The 25156-nt window shown below is 32.9% G+C and overlaps 1 protein-coding gene and 1 long non-coding RNA gene across 2 annotated transcripts; one reads left to right on the forward strand and one right to left on the reverse strand.

Moving 5' to 3' along the window:
* The first annotated feature begins 1357 nt into the window (after window positions 1-1357).
* LOC145587682 (NADH--cytochrome b5 reductase 1-like) lies at window positions 1358-15729 on the forward strand. Its single transcript, XM_081644386.1, has 9 exons — window positions 1358-1568; window positions 1721-1859; window positions 1949-2042; window positions 2242-2319; window positions 2425-2505; window positions 2605-2694; window positions 2796-2861; window positions 2963-3049; window positions 15591-15729. The coding sequence occupies exons 1-9, from the start codon at window positions 1358-1360 to the stop codon at window positions 15720-15722; spliced, it is 978 nt and encodes a 325-aa protein (XP_081500512.1). The 3' UTR covers window positions 15723-15729.
* On the reverse strand, window positions 5734-9171 carry LOC145587681 (uncharacterized). The gene is made up of 3 exons (XR_014101361.1): window positions 8839-9171; window positions 8128-8315; window positions 5734-6376 (listed from the first exon to the last, which is right to left on the reverse strand). It is a non-coding gene; the product is annotated as an uncharacterized LOC145587681 (long non-coding RNA).
* Window positions 15730-25156: the final 9427 nt, after the last annotated feature.

Raw genomic sequence — 25156 nt, forward strand, 5'->3', positions numbered from 1 at the left:
TGACTTCTACTCCGAAGCGCCAATTCCTACCAAAGGTACTCTTTATTGATGCAGAGTACTCTTTCTTTAGCCTAGTGCAAGCTGTCCAAAAGCATAGCTTTAGCTATTACAACCCTGTGTTAGTTGTAGTTTCTTCTCTTCGTTCTTTTTATGTTGCTCTGCCTTCTGATCTCAGATCTGGTTTTAAGAAAGAAAGATAGATCTCAGATAAGAGAAAAGGCACTATCAAAAGTAGGTGTAATAGGCGAAATAAGAGGCCACGTTAAAGAACTCTATTGAACTAGTGTTTCTTTCCTCTTTTCAGATACCCTTCAAGCCCTTAAGTAGGTTATACTTTTTTTGGTAAGACTGGCTATAGATTGATTTGGTAAGTCCTTGTTCCTTGAATGCTTCAGCTAGTAAATACCCACTCTAGAATTCCTATGACCTGCTTTGTTCCTTTTGTAAAACAATAAGCTTCCCAAAAAAAAAAAGAGATCACTAGTAACTTCGTAAGTTTGTCTATGCCATCATCTAGACATACAGTCAACACTATATATGCCATATCTTTAGATAAAATTGAAACTGAGTTCCAAATTTATGTTTTGCAAATACATCCATCTTTTGATGTGGAAACAATATTTTCAACCGAAGTATAGGATACTTAGAGTTCCCAGAAAATATTTATGATAACGGAAGTACTCAGCAAAGTCTGAGAGAAATGAGCTCTCATGAATGTGTCAAGCTAAGTGTTCACGTTATCAAGTACAGGTCGTGTATGTGTGTTGTAACTACCTCAACCCACCCTCTCGCCATCAATGTTACTATACTGAATTACACATTTAATTATTATTATCACTCATGTAGATGGTAATGAAAGATAATGAAGATCTATCAAGAAGATACTACTCCATAATACAATCTTATAATGGGACGAGTGATTCGTATAATGAGACATACATTTGTATGTTAATGTTACAATTTATACAACGCTAACAAATCCCTTTTACATTTATTCAGTGTACTGTATGACATAGTACTATACAAGCCGTTAGTACAAAATCTTTTTTTTTTTTTTTTGAATATCAGAACTAGTAAACCTTAGTTAAGCTATCCAAATAGGCTAGTTCAGTACATAATCGTGTCAAGTACTAAACTATCTTTTATCATAATTTATAATAAAGTAAAGAACTAAAAGAATTTAGAATAATAACATAAAATAAGTGTTAGCAATCTTGATCCTTTCCTTGATACTGTTACAGAAAATTATCCCACTCGCAAACATAGCTATGGTAACATATACAAGTAAAGCACAATCTCATAATTAGACTTTGTTTAACATACTATATCACTTAATCATGTTCTATTTTTCAGGTGCATGAAACTTTGTTGCTTGCATTGTTTGGACAAAATGCTGACAAAATTTCGACAGTTATTTCTCAACTCTACATACTGGGAAATCATTTCCAACTTCGACATAGATGATTCCTTGAATAGAATTACAGACTATCCACTCGGGATTGCTATCGCCTTGGTTGTCATCGCTACAGCTGCCACCATCACATTTTTAGGCAAAAGGAAACAAAAAGGTTTGTATTTATATATCATTACATGGTATTCAATTCTTTCACAGAATAATACATATTATTTTTAGTAAAACAATCATAGTAATATTTTTTTTTTTATTGCATAAGTTTATGATGGTAAATTGGCAATAACTACCTATATATGTTTTTTATAGGCTGCTTAGACCCCAGGAAATTTAAGGAATTTAAGCTTGTTAAAAGAACAAGGGTGAGCCATAACTCTGACAAATTCCGTTTTGCACTTCCTACCCCTGAATCTGTGCTGGGTCTTCCTGTTGGCCAATACATCAGATGCAGATTAGCTTATTTTTTCCCTGTAACTTATTCACTAGCTACTTCAATACTTATATGTAGTTAAAAGTATGTCATGAATTTTTGCAAATCAGGGGAAAAGATAGCCAAGGTCAAGAAATTGTCAGACCATATACTCCGATAACTCTGGACTCAACTAAAGGGTACTTTGAAATACTTGTGAAGGTATACATTCACAAGAAATTAGCAAAAATGGAACATATAGTAGATTTGGTATTTGATTTATAAAAGCTTTACTAATGACCCGAAATCAGAACTGCAATTCTTGTTTTTAGCTTTGTTTTTTGGTCTTTTGATAGTACCTGATTATTCTGTAAGACTTTTGTCCTTGGTTCATATGTGTTTGTTATCGATTAAATTGTAGATGTATCCACAAGGACGAATGTCCCACCATTTCAGACAGATGCGCGAGGGTGATTTCCTGCCTGTGATAGGACCAGTGGTAAAACTATAAAAACTCTCGCAAACTTCATGTACCTTTCTATAACTTTATTCGATGGATTACTCCTTAACAGTACTTAACTGATTATGTTTTTTGTGTTTCAAGGGACGGTTTAGGTACAAACCGGGCCAAGCCAGAGCATTTGGTATGATTGCTGGAGGTACCGGCATCACTCCTATGTTTCAGGTTAAACATCATTATTATATTTCCCTAATGTCATTTTTTGAGAAGTACTCGAACTCTGATTACCATTTAATTCTATCATTGGACTTACTGATATCCCAGCTTACTAGAGCCATACTAGAAAACCCAAAAGACAAGACAAAGATCCATCTTATTTTCGCCAACCATACAGTTGATGACATTCTTCTCAGGGTAGCAAAATTCACCCTGTTTTCTGCATTATAATTTCACTACACTGCAAGTATCCAACTGAAATATACTGAGTATATCGTTTGTGCTGCAATTTTTTGTAGGACGATCTTGACAGATTTGCCAATGTATACCCAGAACAATTTAAGGTCTACTATGTAGTGTCTCAGGTACATATTTTCTTTCTTTACAAACTGAAATGGATTATCTTAAATACAGTTTATATCAAAATGGTGCTTATATGATGACTGTGATTCATCTGATTTGCTAGCCTCCCCTGAACTGGGATTCCGGTATTGGTAACATATCTAAAGAAATGATCAAGGAGCATTGCCCTAAACCGGCGACTGATGTGATGGTACATTCTTTCAGTTCTTCTTCCAAATGTCTGTTGATTATATATTGTTGCTCACATAGCTAAGCTTGTAGCTTTCTGATGGTTTGCAATGTTAATTATACAAACTATTGAAGGTTCAATAAAAAATTAAAATATACTCCATCTGTTTTTAAATACTTGCTCCACTTTTTTTTTTTTTTTTTTTTTTTTTTTTTTTTTTTTTTTTTTTTTTTGTTTGCCCGAATTTAAATACTTGCTCCATTCCTTATTTGAAAAGCTTTTATAATATTAAATTAATTTCTCTCACCTAATGGACCCACCATGATCATATTTTATTATTTTCAAATTCTCTCTCCTCCAATTCTCTCTTCTATTTTTGCTTTTTACAATTTTTTATTCTTCCACCTACCCCACTCTATATTTTATTATTTCTCCAATTTCTCCTAAAATTCCGCACATGGAGAAATGGAGCAAGTATTTAAAAACGGAGGGAGTAATAGGCTAACGATTTGTTCTCTTGACCTTACAAAAATAATTAGTTTTATTTCAGTAATAAGATATTCAATAAAAATTAGATCATGTTCTATTCACCTTTTTAAAAAAAATTAGTAAAAATAATTTTGGTTTAATGAAATAAGTTCACTTTAATAAAAATAAATAAGTTCAATTTTAGTCATTATAAATCAATAGCTTTAAAACAAAAATATTAACTTTAAAACAAAAATGTAATAGACAATTAATAAAAAGATGGATTAGTCTTGTATGTGGCTAGCCACACGATGTGGACACATTAGTTTATAAGAGTAATCTTCATTTATATGTATGAGTAACCTTAATTTTTCATAAGAGTAACCTCATGTTGTCCATAAAAGTAACCCAAATTTATTATACGAGTGAATTCAAATAATTAGAAATAAGTAACTCTGTTTGTTCATTCGAGTAACCCCTATTCTTTTGTTCTAAAAAAATGAAAGAATAATTCCACTTATTTAAGAAAGTAAACCCCTATTTCTCATTTAAGTAACCTACATACGCGTAAAGATAACCACATTTGCTCATCACCGTAACCCCCTATTACTTAATTAATTGTCTTATATGTGATTATGTGAAGTGGTCACACCATGTGGCTAGCCACATATAAGACTTTGTGTAAAAAGGATATTGTTACGATGACATCCAAATCTATTAATATTCACTATCATGAAAGTTAGAAAATACCCCAATATTGAGCTCGTTTTCTAGAAGAAGATTATATAGTTATTTGTATATATAAACTAGATGAAGGTTGTGCGATACACGGTTTATTTTTAATTTTTAAAATAAATTTTATACGTTGTAAATAGTATATCAGTAAATATTTTTATTTAAAACAAATTGAGAATTTCCTTACCTTCGTTATATAATTAGTTAAAATCTATAATCCAAAAGATACCAATTTATATTTAATTAATTTAAATTTAAAAATATTATTCGTCAATTTCACTTAAAAATCTCTTATTTGATTGGCTATAACTAAAATTTTTAATCTTACATAGTGCGTTAAGAAAATTAAATCTTATGTGGCTTTCTAAAATCTCGGGAAAAAACTCCCTTTTATATCACTACAACAGAATAAAGCATAGGTAATAGTGAAAAACTATTGCCCAATATAAAAAAAGTGTTGCTTTGTAACTAAGACAACACATATGAGGTGTAGTTTATGCCCCCGTTGTCTATTCTTAAAGCAACACATTTTTATCCAAATACAACACTTTTAAAAGCCAAGGTAAAATGAGACCTAAGACAACACTTTTACAAAAGCAACAAATAACAATTGTTGCAACCTTAAACAACAATTCAAAATCGTCTCATTATGTTATACTTCCTCTGTTCTTTTTTACTTGACTTGTTTCTTTTATCACGCTTGCCAATGCAAAATTTTAGCGATCAATAACTTTAATTCTCCATAAGTAAAAATTATAAAAGTTGTATATTATGATAGTACTTATTGAGACGAATTCAAAAAGATCTCACATGAATATATTTTTCGTTATATATCATTCATAAAAGACGGTCAAAGGAGGGGTGGTGAATAGTGTAAAAGTCAAAGCGGGTCAAGTAAAAAAGAACGGAGGAAGTAATATGCAACAACCTTTTCAGTTGTTGTATTTGCTAGTAATAATATTAAAATGATGCCAAATTTCTTAAAGGCAACACCTTGAAATTGTTACTTACGAATTGAACAAGCTAAGCCAAATTGAATCAGCTATTTTTACTTTTATTTTTTTTTATTGTAAGTAATAATAATATACACTATATATATCTTATATATAAAGTGAAAGGGGATTTTGGGTGATAAATTTCACTTCCCAAAATACCCCTTTCAGTTTTTTCTTTTTTTCAGAAAAAAATAAAAAAGAATTACCATCCTTAAAAATAAAAAAACCATCATCTCGGTTAAAAAAAAAAAAAATAACTGCCATATTTTCTTTTTTAAATTTTTTTTCAGGAAAGTCAAATTTTACATTTAGCCCACATAACATCATCATCATCATATATTTTTAATAACACATTTTTTTTATTATATTTTTTTAACAATTTTTAAACCCACTAATGTTTTTTAATTAGAATTAAGGAGATAATATTGTAAAAAAAAATCGAGCTTGATATATTACTTATATTGCACACGCACATATTGTGTGCGACATTAGCTTATACAAATAAAATATTAAAATATAATTTATTAAACGACTGTAATGTTTACATCACAATAATAATAATAATAATAATAATAATAATAATAATAATTAGTACAGTAGCATCTTTTAAAAGAAAGTAAATACACATTACAACATCAACATAGCAGTGAGCAAATATAGCAAGCAACAAAAACAATTAGTAGTAGCACCAGTAATTGTGGGCACGAGCAGCTGCATCAACATAGAGAACTTCTCCACAGAAGGTAGGGGAATATCAAAATAAGAATCTTTGTTTCTTAGTAGCTAGAGAAAACATAACCAATGGATGAAAGAGTATACCAAAAAAGGACTTGGAACCTGATTGTTATACGATTGTGTATTTGTGCAGCCAGATATTCAACTTAAGCTATTCAGCTCTGTACCAAAGCTTGTCTCGAGGAGCCCAAATAGGATAGACTTGAGGCTCTTAGTTTCAGCTCGCCAAACAGTTTCTACGAAGTTCTAAATAGCAGTCCCAAAAGTGGTATCTATTGACGAACAATTTAAAGCTCATGGGATATCAACAGTGCTTCTTGGTCACTAACACAGGTCTTGGATAGCAGCAAGAGCAATAGCTTTAGGTTTTGAGATGATTTGATCTGTTTTGCTGATTACACCAGCAGTTCTCATTCTACAATTAAATAACAAAAAAAAATGAGAGTCATATAACAAGCAAATACCAACACAAAAGACAAGTGTCTAAGCTATGTAAACAATTTTATTTTTCCAATAAGCAAACTTCAACCAACGAGAACTAAATTAGACAGAATAACATTATTTAATTAATTATCAGCAAAAAAAGTATCTCAAGTAATAATAAAATCACAACGTATGTAGACAGTACTTTCCCTCAATCACATAATCAAAGAAAAAGAGAAGGTGATCAAGGGACTTGACTTTCCCTCTAGTTAGAATTATAACATCAACTTTTGGAACTTGAGTTGCACCACCAGTTATAATCAAAACTGAAAAAATAAAAATTAAAAGGAGATAGGGAAAGGCACAAGGGACATCAACATCAGCGAGAAAGGTGTCAACAACAGTGTTTAGAACTAGGAGTTGATCTGCCACCTTCAACTCAAGAACAAAGTTGACATTCGTTGTTGATTTATTAATCTTAATTTCACTTCACGTAATGAAAGCTGACTACAACACTAACATGACTAAAATAGCCAATGTAACCCAAAACAGGACGCATGAAGAACAATCTTTTATATTAACAGTAGGTGATGAACTAATCAGTACCATTTAGGACATACACGGATGTTTACAGACCACACACTTTATTGCTTCACCCTAGGATGACTCAAGTATAACATCAATTCTCTACTATTAGCTTTATCTTTGAACCCCACATGCTAAATATCTTACTATCTTAGATACACCACATGGGAAATATATAAGAAATACAGAAAGCAACAAGCGACTCCAACAAAGCACAATGCTAATTGAAAGGGTACATATTGATTCGACAAGTTCAGCGAAATGGCAAACCACAAATCAACAAAACTTGTTAAAGTGTATAACCCTCCGCAACCAAACTCACTCAAAACACACCATCGAACGATAGGATGAAAAATATTAATGTATCACAAGTGTCATCATAGCTATATACATCACAATATAGATATCAAGTGAATAGGTAAATATACATTAATCCTTATCATTTTGGAAAATTATCAATTAGTCTTTATTCAAATTTAACCACATATATATTTAGGAACTAATTTATTTGTAAATAATTGAGGGAATGTATAATAAATAAATAATAAAAGCATTCGATCTAGCTACCCAACGTAACACAACAACACCACATGGATCAAGTGAACAATAACTACCCCGCTGCGATAGAACCAAGACAAATTTCAAGAAGGCATAACTCCTAGCACACAATTCCAAATCGAGAAATTCTTAAGCCTAGATTGGATAACTTTTCAAGATCTACAACTTCCAAGAAGGGACTAGGGGCAAAAAACTACTGCAGGTCTATGAATTTGGGACGAACAGAACTACAGCTACAGGACAACTACAGAATAATAGCAGTAGCAATACATCATGGCAGCAGCAGCATTATAACAAGCGACAAAATTTCAGCAGTAGGTAAACAGAGTATAGCAGCAAGCGGACAACAAAATTTTAGCTACAGTACTAACATTTTGCAACAAAAGGGAAATTGACTAGAGTTTAAAGAACTTCTAGATGAATTACTAGCTCATGGAAACTGATTTCATCATATAATTTCCATTTTTTCTCATATTCCAATATTACAAGACACATCACACAAGCTCAATCATCTCAATTCACATAAAACAAACACCGGAAGTTTTAATTAAAAAGTGCTCATAAGTCTTAATCCAAATTAAGCAATGGGAAAGTGATTACCTGTGTTGGTAATATGATGAAAGGTTTGGTGTTTGAGAAGAGTTGGAACCATTATTGAGGCTGAAGATCTCTGAGGTTCCAAAAATGGGTTTAATCGACTAAAATGTCATTTACACTATATCCTTCAGATAACGTAGCTCTAATTTGATCATCCCCCTATTGCCATCATTTGAATCTCACATTCCTCACTAACTTAGCAACAAGAAAAAAAATATTGTTAAAAATATGAGCACCTAAAGCAATAATCATCTTGGAACTGCAATAGTGAACTAATAAATGAAATTTAAAAAATAAAAAATAAATAAAAAAATAAAAAATCCGACAGTAGACATTGAAAATTTAACCCCATATCAACAATTCTTCAAGATTTCTTGCTGGACCAACATCAAATTCACCCAATCATAAACCATGAAAATCAAACCCAGAAAAATAATCAATTTAACAAGCAATTACTGTTCGTACATTAGAAACAATGTAAAAAACAAAAATCAATCAACATCAGCAAACTTTTGCCGCCACAAACTAACAAGAATCTGACCATACAATTCAAAATCATGATCAATTGACAAAAAAATAAATATAACGAAATTCAGTAAATGAGATGGGTTGACGGAATCGTTTGAAATTAACAATCAGAATTGAAACATAGAAATATGAGGTGAATTAACAGGGCAAATATCAAAACACAAATTAGAATGAGAAAAGCTTTACCCAAGGATGTGAAATTTCGCGTATTCTGAAACATATTCAATGTTTAGGGTTTGCAGATTCAGCAGATTCAGCAACTGATTCAGCAAATTTAGCAAAAACTCGAATATTAGTAGTTAGGGATTGAAAGATGGGGTGCAAAATTTGGGGAAATTTGATGAGTGAGAAGTTAGGGTTCGACAATAGTGCGTGGAAGTAATGGGACTTTTGAAACAATTTGGTCATTAAAAATTTCAAATGGCACCATTTTTATTTATTTATTTATTTTTTTAATGATAAAGAGAAGGATCCTGACCAAATACCTCAAGTCCTCAACCCTCAGTGTCAATATTTTTTTATCTAGCATTTGTAGTTGGCAATGAAGAAGTACGAAGCATTTTTAATAACTAGATGAAATTAAAATTTTCATTAAAATTCCTATAATATTTTTTTGAAATTTATTAACAATTGATAAAATACTTTTTTTTTTTTTTTTTTGACGGGATAAAATAATACTTGTATGTTAAATGCTGATTTTTTTGAATTTTATTTTGTTATTAATTGGCACTCTAATATCACTTTCTTTATTTTTATCATTATGTGTACCTTATGTGGCTCTCATCTTTCCACATATATAATTCTTGTGATCTCTATTATTTTTTAGTTTATAAATTAATTTATAATAAAAATTTGTTGTAAATAAAAAAAATTTACACATAATTTCAATTAAAAAAAATGTGTATATATATTTCAAGACTAATTTATCTGCAAATATTCATAATAATCCTCCCACACATTGTAGGCAACGTAATGGTAAGTGTTACTATATTGTTAGACAATAATTTTGTTTTGTTATCTTTTCAAGCAACAATTTTTATAAATGTTGTCATAGATAATAGAAAGGCAACAGTTTAAGCAATTGTTGTATTATACAGTCTACAACAACACTTTCAAAAATGATGCATTGCAATCTAGTATTACTTGTTTATATCAAAGTAACATATATAAATTGTTGCCCTACACTATCAAGGGTAACAATTTTAATAGTGTTGTAATTTTATATGTTGTCTATTCTCAGTTTTTTTTGTAGTGTATATATACATACTAGATTTGTGTCTGTGCGATGTCCGGGTTATATATATATATATATATATATATATATATATATATATATATATATATATATATAGAGAGAGAGAGAGAGAGAGAGAGAGAGAGAGAGAGAGAGAGAGAGAGAGAGAGAGAGAGAGAGAGAGAGAATTGAGATCATGTGAGAACAAGGTGAATAATAGGAACTAGGAACCAATCTCAGTTTTTAATCACGCTACATTCGACGGCTAACATCTCACTCGCATTCATTAATGGCATTTTCATAATTTTGCGATTTTTAAAACTTTTTTCCAGTTTTTTAACTGTTAAGGCAATTTCATTTACTTTATGACTGAATTCATTTACTTTTACTAACTTTTCATTTACTTTTTAGAAATGAAACCGGAAATCACTTTGTAAAGTTGAAACATTACGAAAATTTTACGGGAAGCATGTTGAACGTCCGATTAACATGATCTAAGAGGCCTTGGTTCTCATTATAACTTGGTTATATATATATATATATATATATATATATATATATATATATATATATATATATATATATATATATATATATATATATATATATATATATATATATATATATATATATATATATATATATATATATATATATATATGTTATTTGAATTTTCTACTCATGGATTAATAATCACTTGACAATCTCAAAAAATTTAAAACTAATAATGTACAATCAAAAAGAACAATTAAACTTGTCCGTTTATGGGTTTTATGGATTAATAATCACTTGACAATCTAAAAAAATTTAAAAGTAATATTGTACAACCGAAAAGAACGGTTGTCTTAAGCTGTGATCTCGTTTAATTTTATCTGAACATCTAAGGAAAGGGCTTAAGAGAACGGTTATATACGATAACATGTTTCTTTGATTTTTTTTTTTCCTTTTGTACCTCTCTAGATCCGTCATTTGTATAGAATTATCGGTATTTTATTGAAAATAAAACTCTAAAATAACTTTTTTATCTTACTAAACCTATCCAAATTTTATTGAAAATAAAACACTAAAATTACATTTTTATCCTAATAAATCTATCCAATTTTTTATTTTTTAATTTTTTTTAATTTTTTTTAAAATCCTATTCTAAAAAAAAAATATTCAAATGAAATCCTACATATCATATAGATGATTAATTGTCGCCGACATGGCGTGACACTTGGGCAAAATGTTATAACGCAAAGTGTCGTTATCTCTTTCCTTCATATTCATCAAACTTCCCCATTTTTTTTCTCTCTTATCAAATGAAGATCCAACCTCTCTCTCCTCCATCCCTGGTCATCTTTTCCTCACCATCTCTTTCTCTTGTCTTTCTTACTCCTGTCTAGAAGGAAAATTCAAGTAGGTAAATTCAATCACAAATTCCAAAATCAAATTAATCATCAATTTTATTTTAATTTTAGATCAAAAGTGATTTGGGAGTTTTTGGGTGACATAAGTCGAATCTATGAACATGCGTTTGATTACTGAGTCAAATTAGTGTGTTTTCCGTCAATGAACCAACTTATCTCATATGCATAATTATCTAACTAAAAATGCATTATTCTTGTAAAGATTGTGCACATATTTGTGATGATATGTGCATATTTATAAAGGGATCTTGCTAACGAGCGCCCCGGGGCGTTAGTTAAGGAATAATTTTATTGGTTGAAAGAGTATTAAGTTAGGAATGCATGACAAAATCACGCGTCGTTCGGTGTAATTAATGTTAGTTTTACTCTAATATTTCCACTTTTAATTCTCTTATCTAACGCCCCGGGGGCGCTCATTAGCTTTTGCCTTTATAAAGTTAAATGTGCAAAAATTTTGTACTAAATGTGCATATGTTAAATATTTTCCAAACGATTCTATTTTATAATTTAAATTTCGTTCGATTAATCCTTATAATGGGGTTGCAAGTCTTTTAGGCTACAATTAGTTTCTCAATCATTTCTAAAGTTGAACTTTAAATATACGTTCTAATGGAGAAGATAAAGAAAACGAGTTGTTTGTCAACGATAAACAATGGGAAAGTCAAAGTGAAAAATAAATATGCATAACTTTTTATCTAAATGTGCATAATATTTGAATTAAAATGCGCATAATAATTATACTAGATGTGCATTTGTTCATGTAATATGTGAACCGTTGGATTCATTTGTACGGTCATGATTCCTTCTCATTATAAGATCCTTCTCATTGGATCTCAACCCTATATATATATTGTATGGAATAATTCAAGCATCCAACAATTGAGCCCCACTGTGATCATACATTTAAGTATGGTAGCGTCCAAAGGGAAGGAAGTTAGAGCAAAAGAGTCGCCAACAAGTTTTAGGAACTTGTAAACTGTTCACAGGGTGAAGGTTACACCCCTTCACGATCCATGAGATCGCTAACTCCATAGTGGTCATGAACCATGACTGGATATTCGGGGATGAAGGTACAAATCCAACCTAAAAGGGATTGAACCTGCCCTAAAAATAGGCCTCTACTTTATTTCTTCTCATATTCATGCGCGCTTTCTGACTAACATATAATCAATATATTAATCCTAAACCTGTTTATCTATGTTGGTTGAATATTAATGCACAAACAAAATTATTATTGACATCACTTGAATTAAAATCACATTAGCCTAAACAAGATTATTAATTATCTTATTAAGCGTGATTACAAGTACAAATTCCCTTTAAACCTGCAAGAGAGGGCGTGATCAAGCAATAACAATAATATATCAAGCAACATAATAACAATCATCATCATAATAATAATCCCAATCTCATCAAAGTATAATAATAATATTAGCAAGATCCTAGGCATGATACTAACATGATTAATAACAAATCCTAGCATGTCACTAAACATTAAAGATCAAAGCTTTATCCCTAACATGATACCAACATGATATAAGAAATAGAAAGCAACCTAAGCATGATACTAGAAAGCAATAAAAGCATTCTAACATGATACTAGGAATTAATATAATATAAACATGCTTTCTAAAGATATAGAGCAATTAAAACAACTTACTTTTTTACCTCGTATCTCTTTCTATCAAAACAATACACACGTTAGTAACTTCAAGGAAAATATTAAATCAAACAATTAATTTAAATAGTTGAAATAGGGATTTGGGACCAAACCCTCAGAAATTATCAACCTTTCACGTTTAGGGCGAAGGCAACTTCGAGCTTGGCTAGGTGTGTCTAGAACTCATGAATGCGGTATTTTTATTTGAAAAGGGAAGGCTAGAAAGAGGGAGAAAGAATAAGCTTCTAGCTTAAGAGAGAGAAGAGAATAGAATTAGATGATTGTTGATGATTTAAAAACAGAGAATATCGACCCTATTTATAGAGAAAATAGCCCGAAAACGATAGAAAAGAGTCAGAATTCGAATTGGAATAAAATTGGTTATGTCGTAGAGCTTTCATATCTTTTTCGTTATAGCTTGGAATTAATATTATAATATATCATTGGAAAGAAAATTTCAAGATCTATCCAACCATATAATATTTGGATAAAAATTATGAGGCAAAAAAAATAATATCTGATCATCTTTGAACGTCTTTCATTTCGAATAGAATTAGGACTTAAAAAAGGAAAGTTTTATTCAATTTCAAACTCTTTGATCTTATCTTTTCAAAAAGGATAATTAAGATCTTTTGAAAACTTGTAGAAGCTCTAATAAATCCTAATTGATTTAGGAATGGGATTAAACCTTTGGACCCTCCACATGATTATTGGACCGTAGGTAAAATTCGGTTTGAGCCTAGTTTAGTTTTTTGGCCATAACTTCCTCATTATTCATCAGAATTGGGCTTATAATATATCGTTGGAAAGATCTTTTCGAGCCCAATCTAACTACACCATTATTGGACCCATATTATGAACCAAACTAAACTGGACTGGATATTTTCATAAATAGAGTACATTTTCAAAAACAGAAAGAAAGATATTTTTTATTTAAAACATCCACATCACAAGACTTTTCACACTTTCACTTCGTTCAATAATCAATGACATGAAAGGTATTCATCACTGGGTTTGGTTTTTTGGGAGACACAATCAGGTGTCTATATATATATATATATATATATATATATATATATATATATATATATATATATATATATATATATATATATATATATATATATAAAAGATCTTTTAGGATTGTAATTTTTTAAATAATGGCATTGAAAAAATATGCTTAAGTAATTAATTTTGAATACATCTTGACCGTTCATTAATGCATTGTGCATCAAAGCCTCACTTTGACACGTCACCAAGTATTATTTAATGGGTGAGGATTCTTAAAAAAAGTACAGAGAAATATCTATATATAATTATATTATTAAAACTCAATGGGTAGACATGAGCTCGTCATGTGTCATCATGACTATACATATGATGTGGGGTGTCATGTCATACAATTACTATAATTTATTAAACAAAAATAATGAATTGTTAGCATTAAAGTTAAAACCTATGGCCTCATGCTTATTATACTTTAACTTTAACCAGTATTCCAATGGCACATATCACGTAAACAAAGTTTTGTTAAAAATAGTTAATCATATTCATAAATTTGAAGTCGAACGAAACAAATAAATAATTTTAAATTAGATACCAGAAATTGGATAATATATTTTGATGTTCAACAATGATTGGAAATATCTATTTAAATAGTACGAGTGAAGTAAATGTAACTAATTTAATCTATGTTTATGCTTGTCACATAATTTCTATTATAAAAGCTTATTTATCATATACATATATTGACCCGGTGCATTGCCCGAGTCAAAAACTAGTTTTATTCAATAACCGGTTATATTTTTAACCGGGTATTACTTTTTCACTCCTTTTTATCTCTTAAATTTTATATAATGTATTTACACTTCTCTCCTAATAGCCATTCCAAATGGTTGACAGCTAGGTTCGCTCTAAAACACTATCATTATCAATTAATTGTTAATCTAGTGGTAAAGAAAGGAACTTCCAACCATAAGGTTGGGGGTTCAAATCCTGTTAGTGGCATTTTTCGGGCTTAGGAACCCCTTACCTTTCCCCTTCCCCAAGTTCAAATTGCAAATTTTCATCGAAATCAAGTTGCACTTCAATTTTTCTCTTATATTGTTGTGCGGAGGAGGGTAGATTTAGGGTTTGTTTTATGGTGGTTGAGGGTGTTGTCTTCTAAATAAAAGCACCTGCATCTCTCTAATCCTCATAAATCTACCACAAAACAAGGGAAGTAATTACCTAACCCCCCCTGGTCAATCAAAATTCATGGGATTACTAACTTCCCACATTGCCAACTAAACAAATTTAAGAAATTCCTAGAATTTCATGAGGGAAATAACTTCTCATGAAATGCAATTTTCTAGGGGAATTTAAATCCCATGTCAACCAATCAAGGCCAAAAATAAAATCTATTCTTTATGTAAAAGAAAAAGTTATTAAAAACAATATTTTGATTAAAAGAATAACTATGTATACAGATCAAGAGACCATAAACCATACAAAGAAAAAAAAAACCGTGCTTGAATCTAATTTGGATTACTTTTATTATATCACAAATATTTAAAATTTTGTTAACTTTTTCAACTTTTATCAATCTTGCACCCACTAATTAACTAGACTTTGTTTGTGATGTATACGATATCAGATATTGAGGTGTGGACCACCAGGAATGAACAAGACTATGACAACTTACCTCAACGAGCTTGGATACACAACAAAAATGCAGTTTGAATTCAAAGCTACATATGTATTAAACATAATCAAGACTTTAATATAGTGATTATATACTACTAATTAATTTGTACAGACTCAAAATAATGTTAGTCTATTGATTACAATATTTTCAAACGCATCTTATTCTTTACTTTTGCCTCTAAACTTCTATTATTAAGCAATCACATTGGATAGCTACAACCTTTGCGACAATGTGTACTATATCAGAATCAGTGGCGTATCCAAGATTTCAGAACAAGCTATGCACAATTGAATAGCAATTAAAATATATCCAAACATGATAGATCTTCATACAATTCAAAGCAATAAAATGTTATAAGTTAATTTTATACGATAAAATCAAACAAAATTTTTGAAATTAAATCCAACAAATTTAAATTAAGTCTATTGTAAAGTAAAAAAAGTTTAAATTACAAATTTTTCTCGACGGGTTCTCATACTTTGGAAGCGATTTAGGATGTCTTCGTCATTTATTTTTAAAAATACATATTTGTCTATATAAGTAACTAAACAATCATTTTAAAATAGATCCCCAATACTGTTTCGCAACCTATTCTTTACAATACTCATCGCCGAGAATGCTCTTTCTACAGTTGTCGTTGCCACAGGAAGAATCAACACTAACTTTATAAGCAAATAAACTAGCCTATAAGTATCATGATTTTATGTCTCACAAGCTTCATAGAAAGTTCACCAATATTCTTCAAATCTTGAAATCTTTCATTACTTCTCATGTCATATATAAAAGTGTCAAGTTCATCTTTAAGATACGATGATTCAGCATTTGAAAAGTCATCAGGATAAAAAGTAACAAGTCTTAGTAATTTAGACTTATCAAAAGAAGAGAAGTTATCAACCGGATTCAAGCAAGTCATACAAGAAAGTACCTCCATACTTACCTCATTAAGTCGATTATCGAGCTTGACGCGGGTGAAACCTAGGTCGTTGGTTACTAAGATTCCCCGATCAAAACCAAAATTTATAAAACCAAACCCAGCCCTAAATATAGGGGTAAGTCCGGGTCGAACCCAAGGGAATGCAGTATTTGCTAAGGTCTCAAGCTAAGCTATTCCGAAGTCTTAAACAATGGGTTGGTCTAGGCTGTCGAATCAATTCAATCAAAACTAACAAATAGAATTCAATTATCAAAGCACTAGGGAATTTAGGATCCACATGCACTCATGATAAACTTGCTAATTTGTCAGGAATTTGATCAATCAAGCAATGTGAGGGAAAACGATATTTGCAATCAAAATCACTCAAAGAGCTATTTCCTAGGGTCAAGCTAGATGTCTCTACAAATGACTTCAAAGGAAAATCAAAAAATAAGATCAATCGATAATAATAGCTTCCAAATCAATTTTTCGTGTCATTGAAAACTACTATGCAATCTAGCTTGATAATCAAGGTTAGCTACTCCTCTTCAAATCAAACACATGCACAAATTTCATCAACCAATTTAATCACATCATCAAATCAATAAAAAACCCCAAATTAGCTATAGATTATCACTCATACATGCTTCACCACTTCCCTAGCAAAGAAAATACTCATTACACATTGTAAATTTGAAAATCATAACAAAACTAATCATCAATTCCATCATCAACATTGTAATCCAAATATCAACAATCAAATCAAACAAACAATAGAAATTCAACAATATATCAAAAATCAAACATAGAATTGCATTGAAAAGGAAAGAATTCTTACAAAACTTTGATCAATATCAAAGAGGAATGAAGATAAAAATGTAGCAGTCATCAATTACCAAGCTCCTCTCTCTAAAATCTAAGAACAAAGTTTCCAAAATCTTGAACTTCTCTTTCTAAAATTCTAATCAAAATCTAATTCTCATCCAAACTCAAGTAATTCTATAATTATTCTCTCTCTAGAAATGAAGGAATTCTATATATAGTAAAACTTACTAAGGAGAAGTTAGTTAGACGTCCAAAAAGAACCCCAAATGGCGCGTAGTTAGACGTCCAAAAAGAACCCCAAATGGCGCGACCTCTCCTCTTAATGCGCAGCCGCAACATAATGGGTACGGAACTGGGGGAAGGAGGCTGCGCGGCCGCTCCTGCCACCTGTGTGGCCGCGCCACTGCCCTGCGCGATCGCTCCTTACTCGTGCGCGCCCGCGCTTGGGAGCAGGGGAGTTCTCTTCTGTGCGATTGTTGATGCTCTCGTGCGCTCCACTTGATACATGTTGGGGGAGGCAGTCACTAGAGACCTTCACGGTGGGTTCAACACCGATTTTGATGTCCATGCAGCATGAGAGCGCGGCCTTGAAGACTTAGCTTTTGCACTCCTTCACTTTTGAGCTTCAAGAGGAAAAACCGGCTTGCATCCTAAGCTTTGTATACCCAGAGAAAAAGCCAATGAGCTTCTCGAACATCACCATTCTCCTAAAATCAAAGAGAAGCTAACAAATAAAGGAGAAAAGGCAAAATAAACTAAGAAATGCAAGAAAATGAGAAAACAACTAAGGAAAACACAAACTAGAGAAATTAAAAGTAAAACTAAAGAAAAAGAGATAAAAGAGATACAAAAGTAATGAAAAATCATCCTAAAAGAGGCTAAATGAGTACCATAAATGACACTCATCAAACTCCCCTAAGCTAGACTTTTGCTCGTCCTTGAGCAAAACAAAAGAAAGAAGAAATAGGATGAAAGACTTATTCAAACAAGAAAAAGGAAAGAAAGAGATAAGAATGTACACTAAGACTCACTTTTGTAGGAATCACGGTTGTTTTTAGCTACAACAAGACCTTTAAACCCCAAAGTCGCCAATGAGGACGAGTGAGGTCTCTTAAGGGTATCCAAAGAGTTTGACCCATAACTCTTGAAGGTAAAAATGAGGCAAGTCAATAAAAGAAAGTAAAATAAAAAATTCAAACAAGTAGCTTTTAAAATGGACTTTTACAAATGATCAAATGCAAGTGAATAAACAACTTTCTATACAATAAAGGTATGCACGTTCCAAGATATCTAAGGTTGATTGAAACATATGATATGCTAAGCATAAAGAACTAATGAAAAACAATCACCTTCATCTCAAACATTCTTACCATGTTCTCCCAATTAGCTTCAAATCTACCTCTAATGAGCATCTCAATGATTCCTCGAAGGAACCGAAAAAAGAAAGAGATTTAAGGCTACTTGACATTTTGACTAATGCACACCGCTCTATAGGCTTGACTCACATCTCCCTCCACCGACTTGTGACTCAACCACAAAGGTCAAAAGGTCTTGAGAAGGATTGTAATGTAAGGGCATAAGAGGTGAAGGTAGGCTAAAATTTAAAATTTGGTGTTATACCTAAATTGTGAAGCAAAGGGTCATCAATCCTCAACACCATAATCAAGCAATCATCAAACAAAAACACCAACACCCCCAAGCTTATTCGAAGCAAATATCACAAACATATATACAAAAAGCGTAATAACGCTTCCCCCAAGCTAAAATGAAGCATTGTCCTCAATGCTTAAATTAGGGAGAAAACATTTACATCAAAATAATTTTGAACTTTTTCATTTTTCACATTTTTTTTTCAATTTTGTCAAAGCTTTTTGAATTTGTTTTGATTTTTTTCTCATTTTTTCAAAATTTTCACTTTATTCCATTGTCCTCGCCTCTTTTGACTATGGACGGCTTTTTTAACTTGGCATTTGCCTTTTATTCACAAGATAATTACAAATACAAACTTGCATACATTATAAGAACCAATATTCAACTAATCCACTATAATCTCCAACAATAATGATCAATTGCTTCACAAAAACCAATAATGGAAACAAGAATGAAATAAAAGGCTCAAAATCTAAATATATGGCTTGAATAGAAGTTTTATGGCTCAAATGGTTATCAAGTAAGCAAAGGAAAACCCAAAACAAAGAAATAGAAAATTATCCTAGAAAAAGAAAAATCACCACCCCGAAAAGATGCCTTTGTCCTTCCTAAATGGCTCGGTCGCGATCTCGGGAGACAAGAGTCAAGTTCTAGATAAATCATACAATAGTCAAGGATCCATGTGCTGTTCATGCAAAATATGTAGAAGGCTTGAAAAGAATGAAATCTCACATGGTTGTAACAATAACTCACTATTAGTTTCAAATTCACCAAAGGGAGCAACTCCAACTTTCCACAAACAATTAGAATCCGGCTTCAAGGTCCCAAAAGTTCTAAAGACACTACCTTAGCATACTCTATCCTAGAGTCAACCAAAGATACTCTCAAACCGTGCATACCGATACCACATAGGAAACCATTCATTCAAAAGCAAAAGTTCGGATGATATTATGTCCATAACAAAAGCATAACATGAAAAGAAAACGAAAAGAAAGCCTCAAAATCATATTTTTGTATTTTTGCATTTTGAAAAGAATGAAAAGGAAAAAGGAAAACATAAAAGAGAAGAAAAGGAAAGGAAAGGAAAAGAAAAAGAAAAGTGCAAAGATGCATGCATGTCATATAAATCCCAATCGTCAAACAAGTGGTCATTCGACAACATCGCCAATGACCCCAAACACCCTTGGTGTTACAAAGCAAACATCCTCGAACTATTCAACTCTTCCTAAACTAGTCCTATTCTATGCAAACAATGAAAGAAAAGAAAGAAAAGAGGTAAATAAGAAAGATCTCACCGGGAATCCAAGCTAAGCTAAGAAAAGCGGGGTAACGAAAATACCACCTCCATGAAGCTCCAATCAAGCATAGCAAGAATTGTTAAAACCGAGTGAGAATGAAAAAGAGAAAATGGAACTATATACAAAGAAAACGGTTAGCAACTTCAAAACAAAATAATGAGAAAGCAAAATCAAAAATAGAAAGACAAAGAAACAAAATCAAACTAATCAACAAAATCAAATAAAAAAAAAACCAATCAAAATATTAAAATCAATATACATTCAAAATAGCAAAATCAACTGTACACCTAAATTACAATTATTTGGATAAAAGGGATTTGGATTCAAGGGTTTTGGATTTAGGGATTTGGATTCAAGGGAGCAAAATCATCAACTCATCATGAAAGAGCAATCATCATCAAAATCAATCATTAAAAGATTTTCAACAAGAAAAACATGATATGATCATGGAAAAAAACAACACTCAACAACATCAAGTATAGATCAAGACAAGCAATCATAAACCATGAAGGCATGAAAAATCAAGGACATCCAACAACAAAATTGGTCACCGAGACCATTCCATAAGACTAGTGTCCCCCCAAGCTAAATAAAAATACATCTCAACATCTCATTAATACAAAACAAAGATCACATAATGAAAGGGATGGAGGTAAAAGCACAAAGAGGGGAACTAATTACCACTAGACCCGGCACCATCATTATTGTCCTCCCTATCATATGAGAAGCCAGATGGGGGACCATAAGGATCCCATCCCCCGGTGTAGTCGGGTGGCCAACCATAGTGACCCCTAAAGTTATCTTGTTGTTAAGGGGCCAAGGGAGTAAATTGATCGGGCAACTCAAGTGGCAACGGATGAGTGGGATCGACATAGGGGTAGTTGGACCCTTGAGGTCCTTGCCAATATGGGTAGGTAGGCCTCCCATCACCTCCTCTGGACGGTACGGGACCGAGTTGAGGAGGGAAGTACGGGTAGTTAACCAGGGGAGTGATCTCCCTACGGTTAACACTCGCATCATAGAGTTGTTATTGTTGGAGAAACATACCTTGTTGCATTTCGGAGATGCCTCTCATTTGGTTGTAGATCGCCTCAAAGTCTTGATCATACATCCCCTCCAATCGAACTTGCATGCCCGCCATTTAGGCACTTAAAGCCTCCATGTCGGGGGTTGGAGAATCGATGTTGTTGATGTTGAGGTTGAGGCACTTTTTGCTCTTTTTGTTGTTAACGTTGATTTTGATTTTTCTGGATTTGTTGCTCTTCGTTGAGGACATCTTGCATGTCTTCATCTTCACCGGGTATGCTGTTGCTAATGGAAACAAACCACACATTCGGGGCATGCCAGTGGAGGGAGGTCAAGGAGGGGTTCGGAAGATAACATCGATGAGCATTCCTCACTATTCAATCAAACACCTCATCATCATTGCCCTTTGCTATGAATTGCACTTGGTTGAGTTGAGCAATGTCGAGGTAGAGGGTGTCGGCGTCCCCTGCCGGAGTAGAAGAAAGGAGATATCTACCATAACCAAGGTTGGTAGCCAATCTAGTCACCATGCTACCACAAGGAATGTCTCCCGACTTCTTGCCTCGCATATCCATACAATTTCTCAAAAATATGTTCCCAAAGTTCAACCTTCCACGCAACTCTTATCTAGTTGCCATCCAAAGAACACGCACCTCGGCTTGCGACATCTTTCCCAAGTCTTGCTTTGGGAATACCGAGTAACCCAACTACCGATGAAGCACTCGAAGGCACGGTTGGAAAATGTCGCTAGCAAGAGAATAGCGGGCGATGAACTCATCTAACCCCGAGATATCATTCCACCATGCATTTTGGGCGTTCCCATCCAAGTAATCATGCTCGGGAAAAAGGATATCCACCCCCGAATTGAAATCAAGGGTCGCATTGAATTCGGCCAAAGACATTTGATGCTCCACATTGAAAAGTTGGAAGGAAATTTGGTAGTCCTTGTCACCAACCGGAGTAGTAATCAAAGAAGCCAAGAACTCCCTAGTCGGCTCAAGGTAGGTTCGGTAGCGTTTGTTGACGAAGCTACCCAACCTAAGGTTGCAAATAAGACCCACAAGTCCTAATCGATTCCCAATTTAATCATACTCGATTGATGATAGTGCCGTGAGGGCTTTAGGTTTTTTTCTTGAATTCATTCCAAAGTGGTTTATGGATTGGGTTGGCGAATCGTGTTTTGGGTAGTGGTAGAGGGTCTTCATTTTGTGTTTTGGAAGTAGGTGTGTTTGATGGTGAAGGTTTTTCAATTGTTATGTTTGTTTTTCTCTTTTTAGAAATGAGGGCTTTCATGATTTTAGACATTTTTGCTTTACAAATTTCACAACCAAAATTTAATCACGACTCCACAATCCACCACAAGCACAATACAAGCATAACACTACCACAATATCCTTGGTTTAACCAACCAAAACTCCAATCACCACTTACTACCATCAATGCCAAATTTCAACCTTCCACAAATATCCACCAAATATCACAATTAAGCTACACAATCAACAACAACACAATGTAAGGCAATATTAATCAACAACAACTCATATAATCAACCAAATAACTCAATCAATCATCAAATTCAACCAAAATAATACTACTAATATTCACAAGTATGCATAATCAAATTCTTGCTACAAATTGATGTAATAATGTAAAATAAAGGTAGAGAAGATGATTATACCATACAAGAAGCAAGTTTGATCAAGTTTTAAGCACCAAAATCCACTACACCGAAAATCCCCAAATTGCTCTTCAATGGAGGAAAGAGATTGGAGAAGAAGAAATGGAGGAAGGTAGTATGATTTTTGATGAAAATGATGAAATTTGAGTAGGAATTTGTTGATTTTGTGAGTTATTTGAAGGATTTGAGGGATGATTTTTGTTGTTTGAGGGTTAGGGTTTCGATTTGGGAGAGAGGAGAGTGCGGACGAGGGTGAGGTTAAGAATGAAATTAGGAAAAGAAAGGAGAAAGAAGAAGAAGTAGGTGCGGCTGGGCACTTGTGCGGCCGCGTAGCAGGGGTGTGCGCCCACGCCCCTGCTACTCCTCTTCCTTGCTTGCTTCTTCTTCTTGGTGCGTTCATTTATGGGCTTAATGATCTTTATCATCTCGGGATTATTCAACCCACTAAACACATCAGTTTCTAAACCTCTTGATAGTTGGTTCAACATCCCAAATTAATGATAGCACCATAATGAACCCACTAAGCACAAATTTGCTTCTCAATTAAACACAACTTTTTTCAATCTTACCTCCTTGATTACCGTACCCATTTAACTCGAAATTCAATAATATCGAGCATACTCTCACCAATTACCACGAAACACCTTCCCATTGTGCTCATGCTCCTTTGAGGGGTTCGATTTCCATGAATTCAACCTATTAATCCAAACACAAAAGAAGTAAAAGATAGAAAAACAATTGAAAGAAAACTAAGAAAGATAGAATCAAAAGAAAAAGTTAAAAAACCGGGTTGCCTCTCGAGAAGCGCTTGCTTAAGGTCCTGAGCTCGACCCTTCCTCCAAATCATGAAGGGTCAAAGAACACCACCTTGTCCAAAGTGGTAGAGGAAACAAACTTCTTCTCATTCCTTGGCAACTTCTTATCATCGTTTGATGTATTCTCATTTGTTGAAAATTCCGAATCAAGTTCACTTTGCTTTAACTTCAATTTCTTCTTCATAAAAGCTCTTTTTTTCTTCTTTGTCTTCTTGCTCCTTGTAGTGGACGGCTTCTCACCATCAACACTGTTGGAGTCAACCTCATCCTCTTTCGGGTAGAGCTCAAATCATGAAGGAATATCAATCACCTCCTCATCCACAAGCTTTAAAGGCTCCTTGTTGTCTTCACTAACCTTCTTGCTTTCAACACTTGAAGCCACATCATCACAAACCTTAAGAATATTGTCAGTCGAAGAAATAATCATGCATACGTTATCATTGGAATGAGGTGAATTGATGCACATAATTCCATTAACAAAAGACAAAGATTCATGCATCGATTTAAGCTCAAAACTAGCCTTATTGTTACCAACCCTCAAAGTAATAAGGCCACCCTTCCCATCAATCAAAGCTCCCGAAGTAGCTAAGAAAGGTCTCCCTAAGATGATAGGTATGTTGTCATCTTCTACTATCTCAAGCACAATAAAATCAATAGAAATTGTGAACTCTCCTATCTTGAGGGGGACATCCTCAACTCTTCCCTTTGGAAACTTAATAGATCGATCGACCCATTGCAAGGTCGTGTTGGTTGGAAGAAACTCACCTAGCTTAAGCTTTCTAAAGACCGAATAAGGCATGATGCTCACACTAGCACCAAGATCACAAAGAGCATTTTGAAACAATTTTCCATTAATTTTCCAAGGGATAGAGAAATTACCCGGATCTTTCATTTTCTTGGGTAAATAATTGTGAATCAAAGCGCTACAACATTCCCCAACCTTTATCGAATCAATCTCATTGCACTTTCTCTTGCCACTCAAGATTTCTTTTTGGAACTTAGAATACCTTGGCATTTGGGTCATGGCTTCGGTGAAAGGGATTGAAAGATGAACTTCCCTAAGCATGTCAAGAAATTTCCCAAATTGTTCATCGATTTTGTTTCTCAAATATTTTGGGGATATGAAATTTTGGGTTTGATCACCTCCTCTTGCACTTTTTCATCACTCTTCTCTTCCTCTTGAGCTTCTTTTCTCACTTTCTTTGACACATCAACCTTTTTTTCCTAACTTGAATCACTCACCTTCTCACCTTCCTCACTCTTCCTAGAAACTCTCTCTTCAAGCACTTTCCCACTCCTTGTGGTGATAG

Source organism: Chenopodium album, chromosome 17, assembly GCF_948465745.1.
Source record: "Chenopodium album chromosome 17, dcCheAlbu1.1, whole genome shotgun sequence".
Classification (NCBI taxonomy): Eukaryota; Viridiplantae; Streptophyta; class Magnoliopsida; order Caryophyllales; family Amaranthaceae; genus Chenopodium; species Chenopodium album.

Excerpts from the sequence above, each read along its gene's own strand:
- LOC145587682 (XM_081644386.1), top strand. The coding sequence starts at position 1,358 with ATGAAACTTTGTTGCTTGCATTGTTTGGACAAAATGCTGACAAAATTT. Across the intron at positions 1,569-1,720 it reads AGGCAAAAGGAAACAAAAAG|GCTGCTTAGACCCCAGGAAA; the intron begins GTTTGTATTTAT and ends TGTTTTTTATAG. Across the intron at positions 1,860-1,948 it reads GTTGGCCAATACATCAGATG|CAGGGGAAAAGATAGCCAAG; the intron begins CAGATTAGCTTA and ends ATTTTTGCAAAT.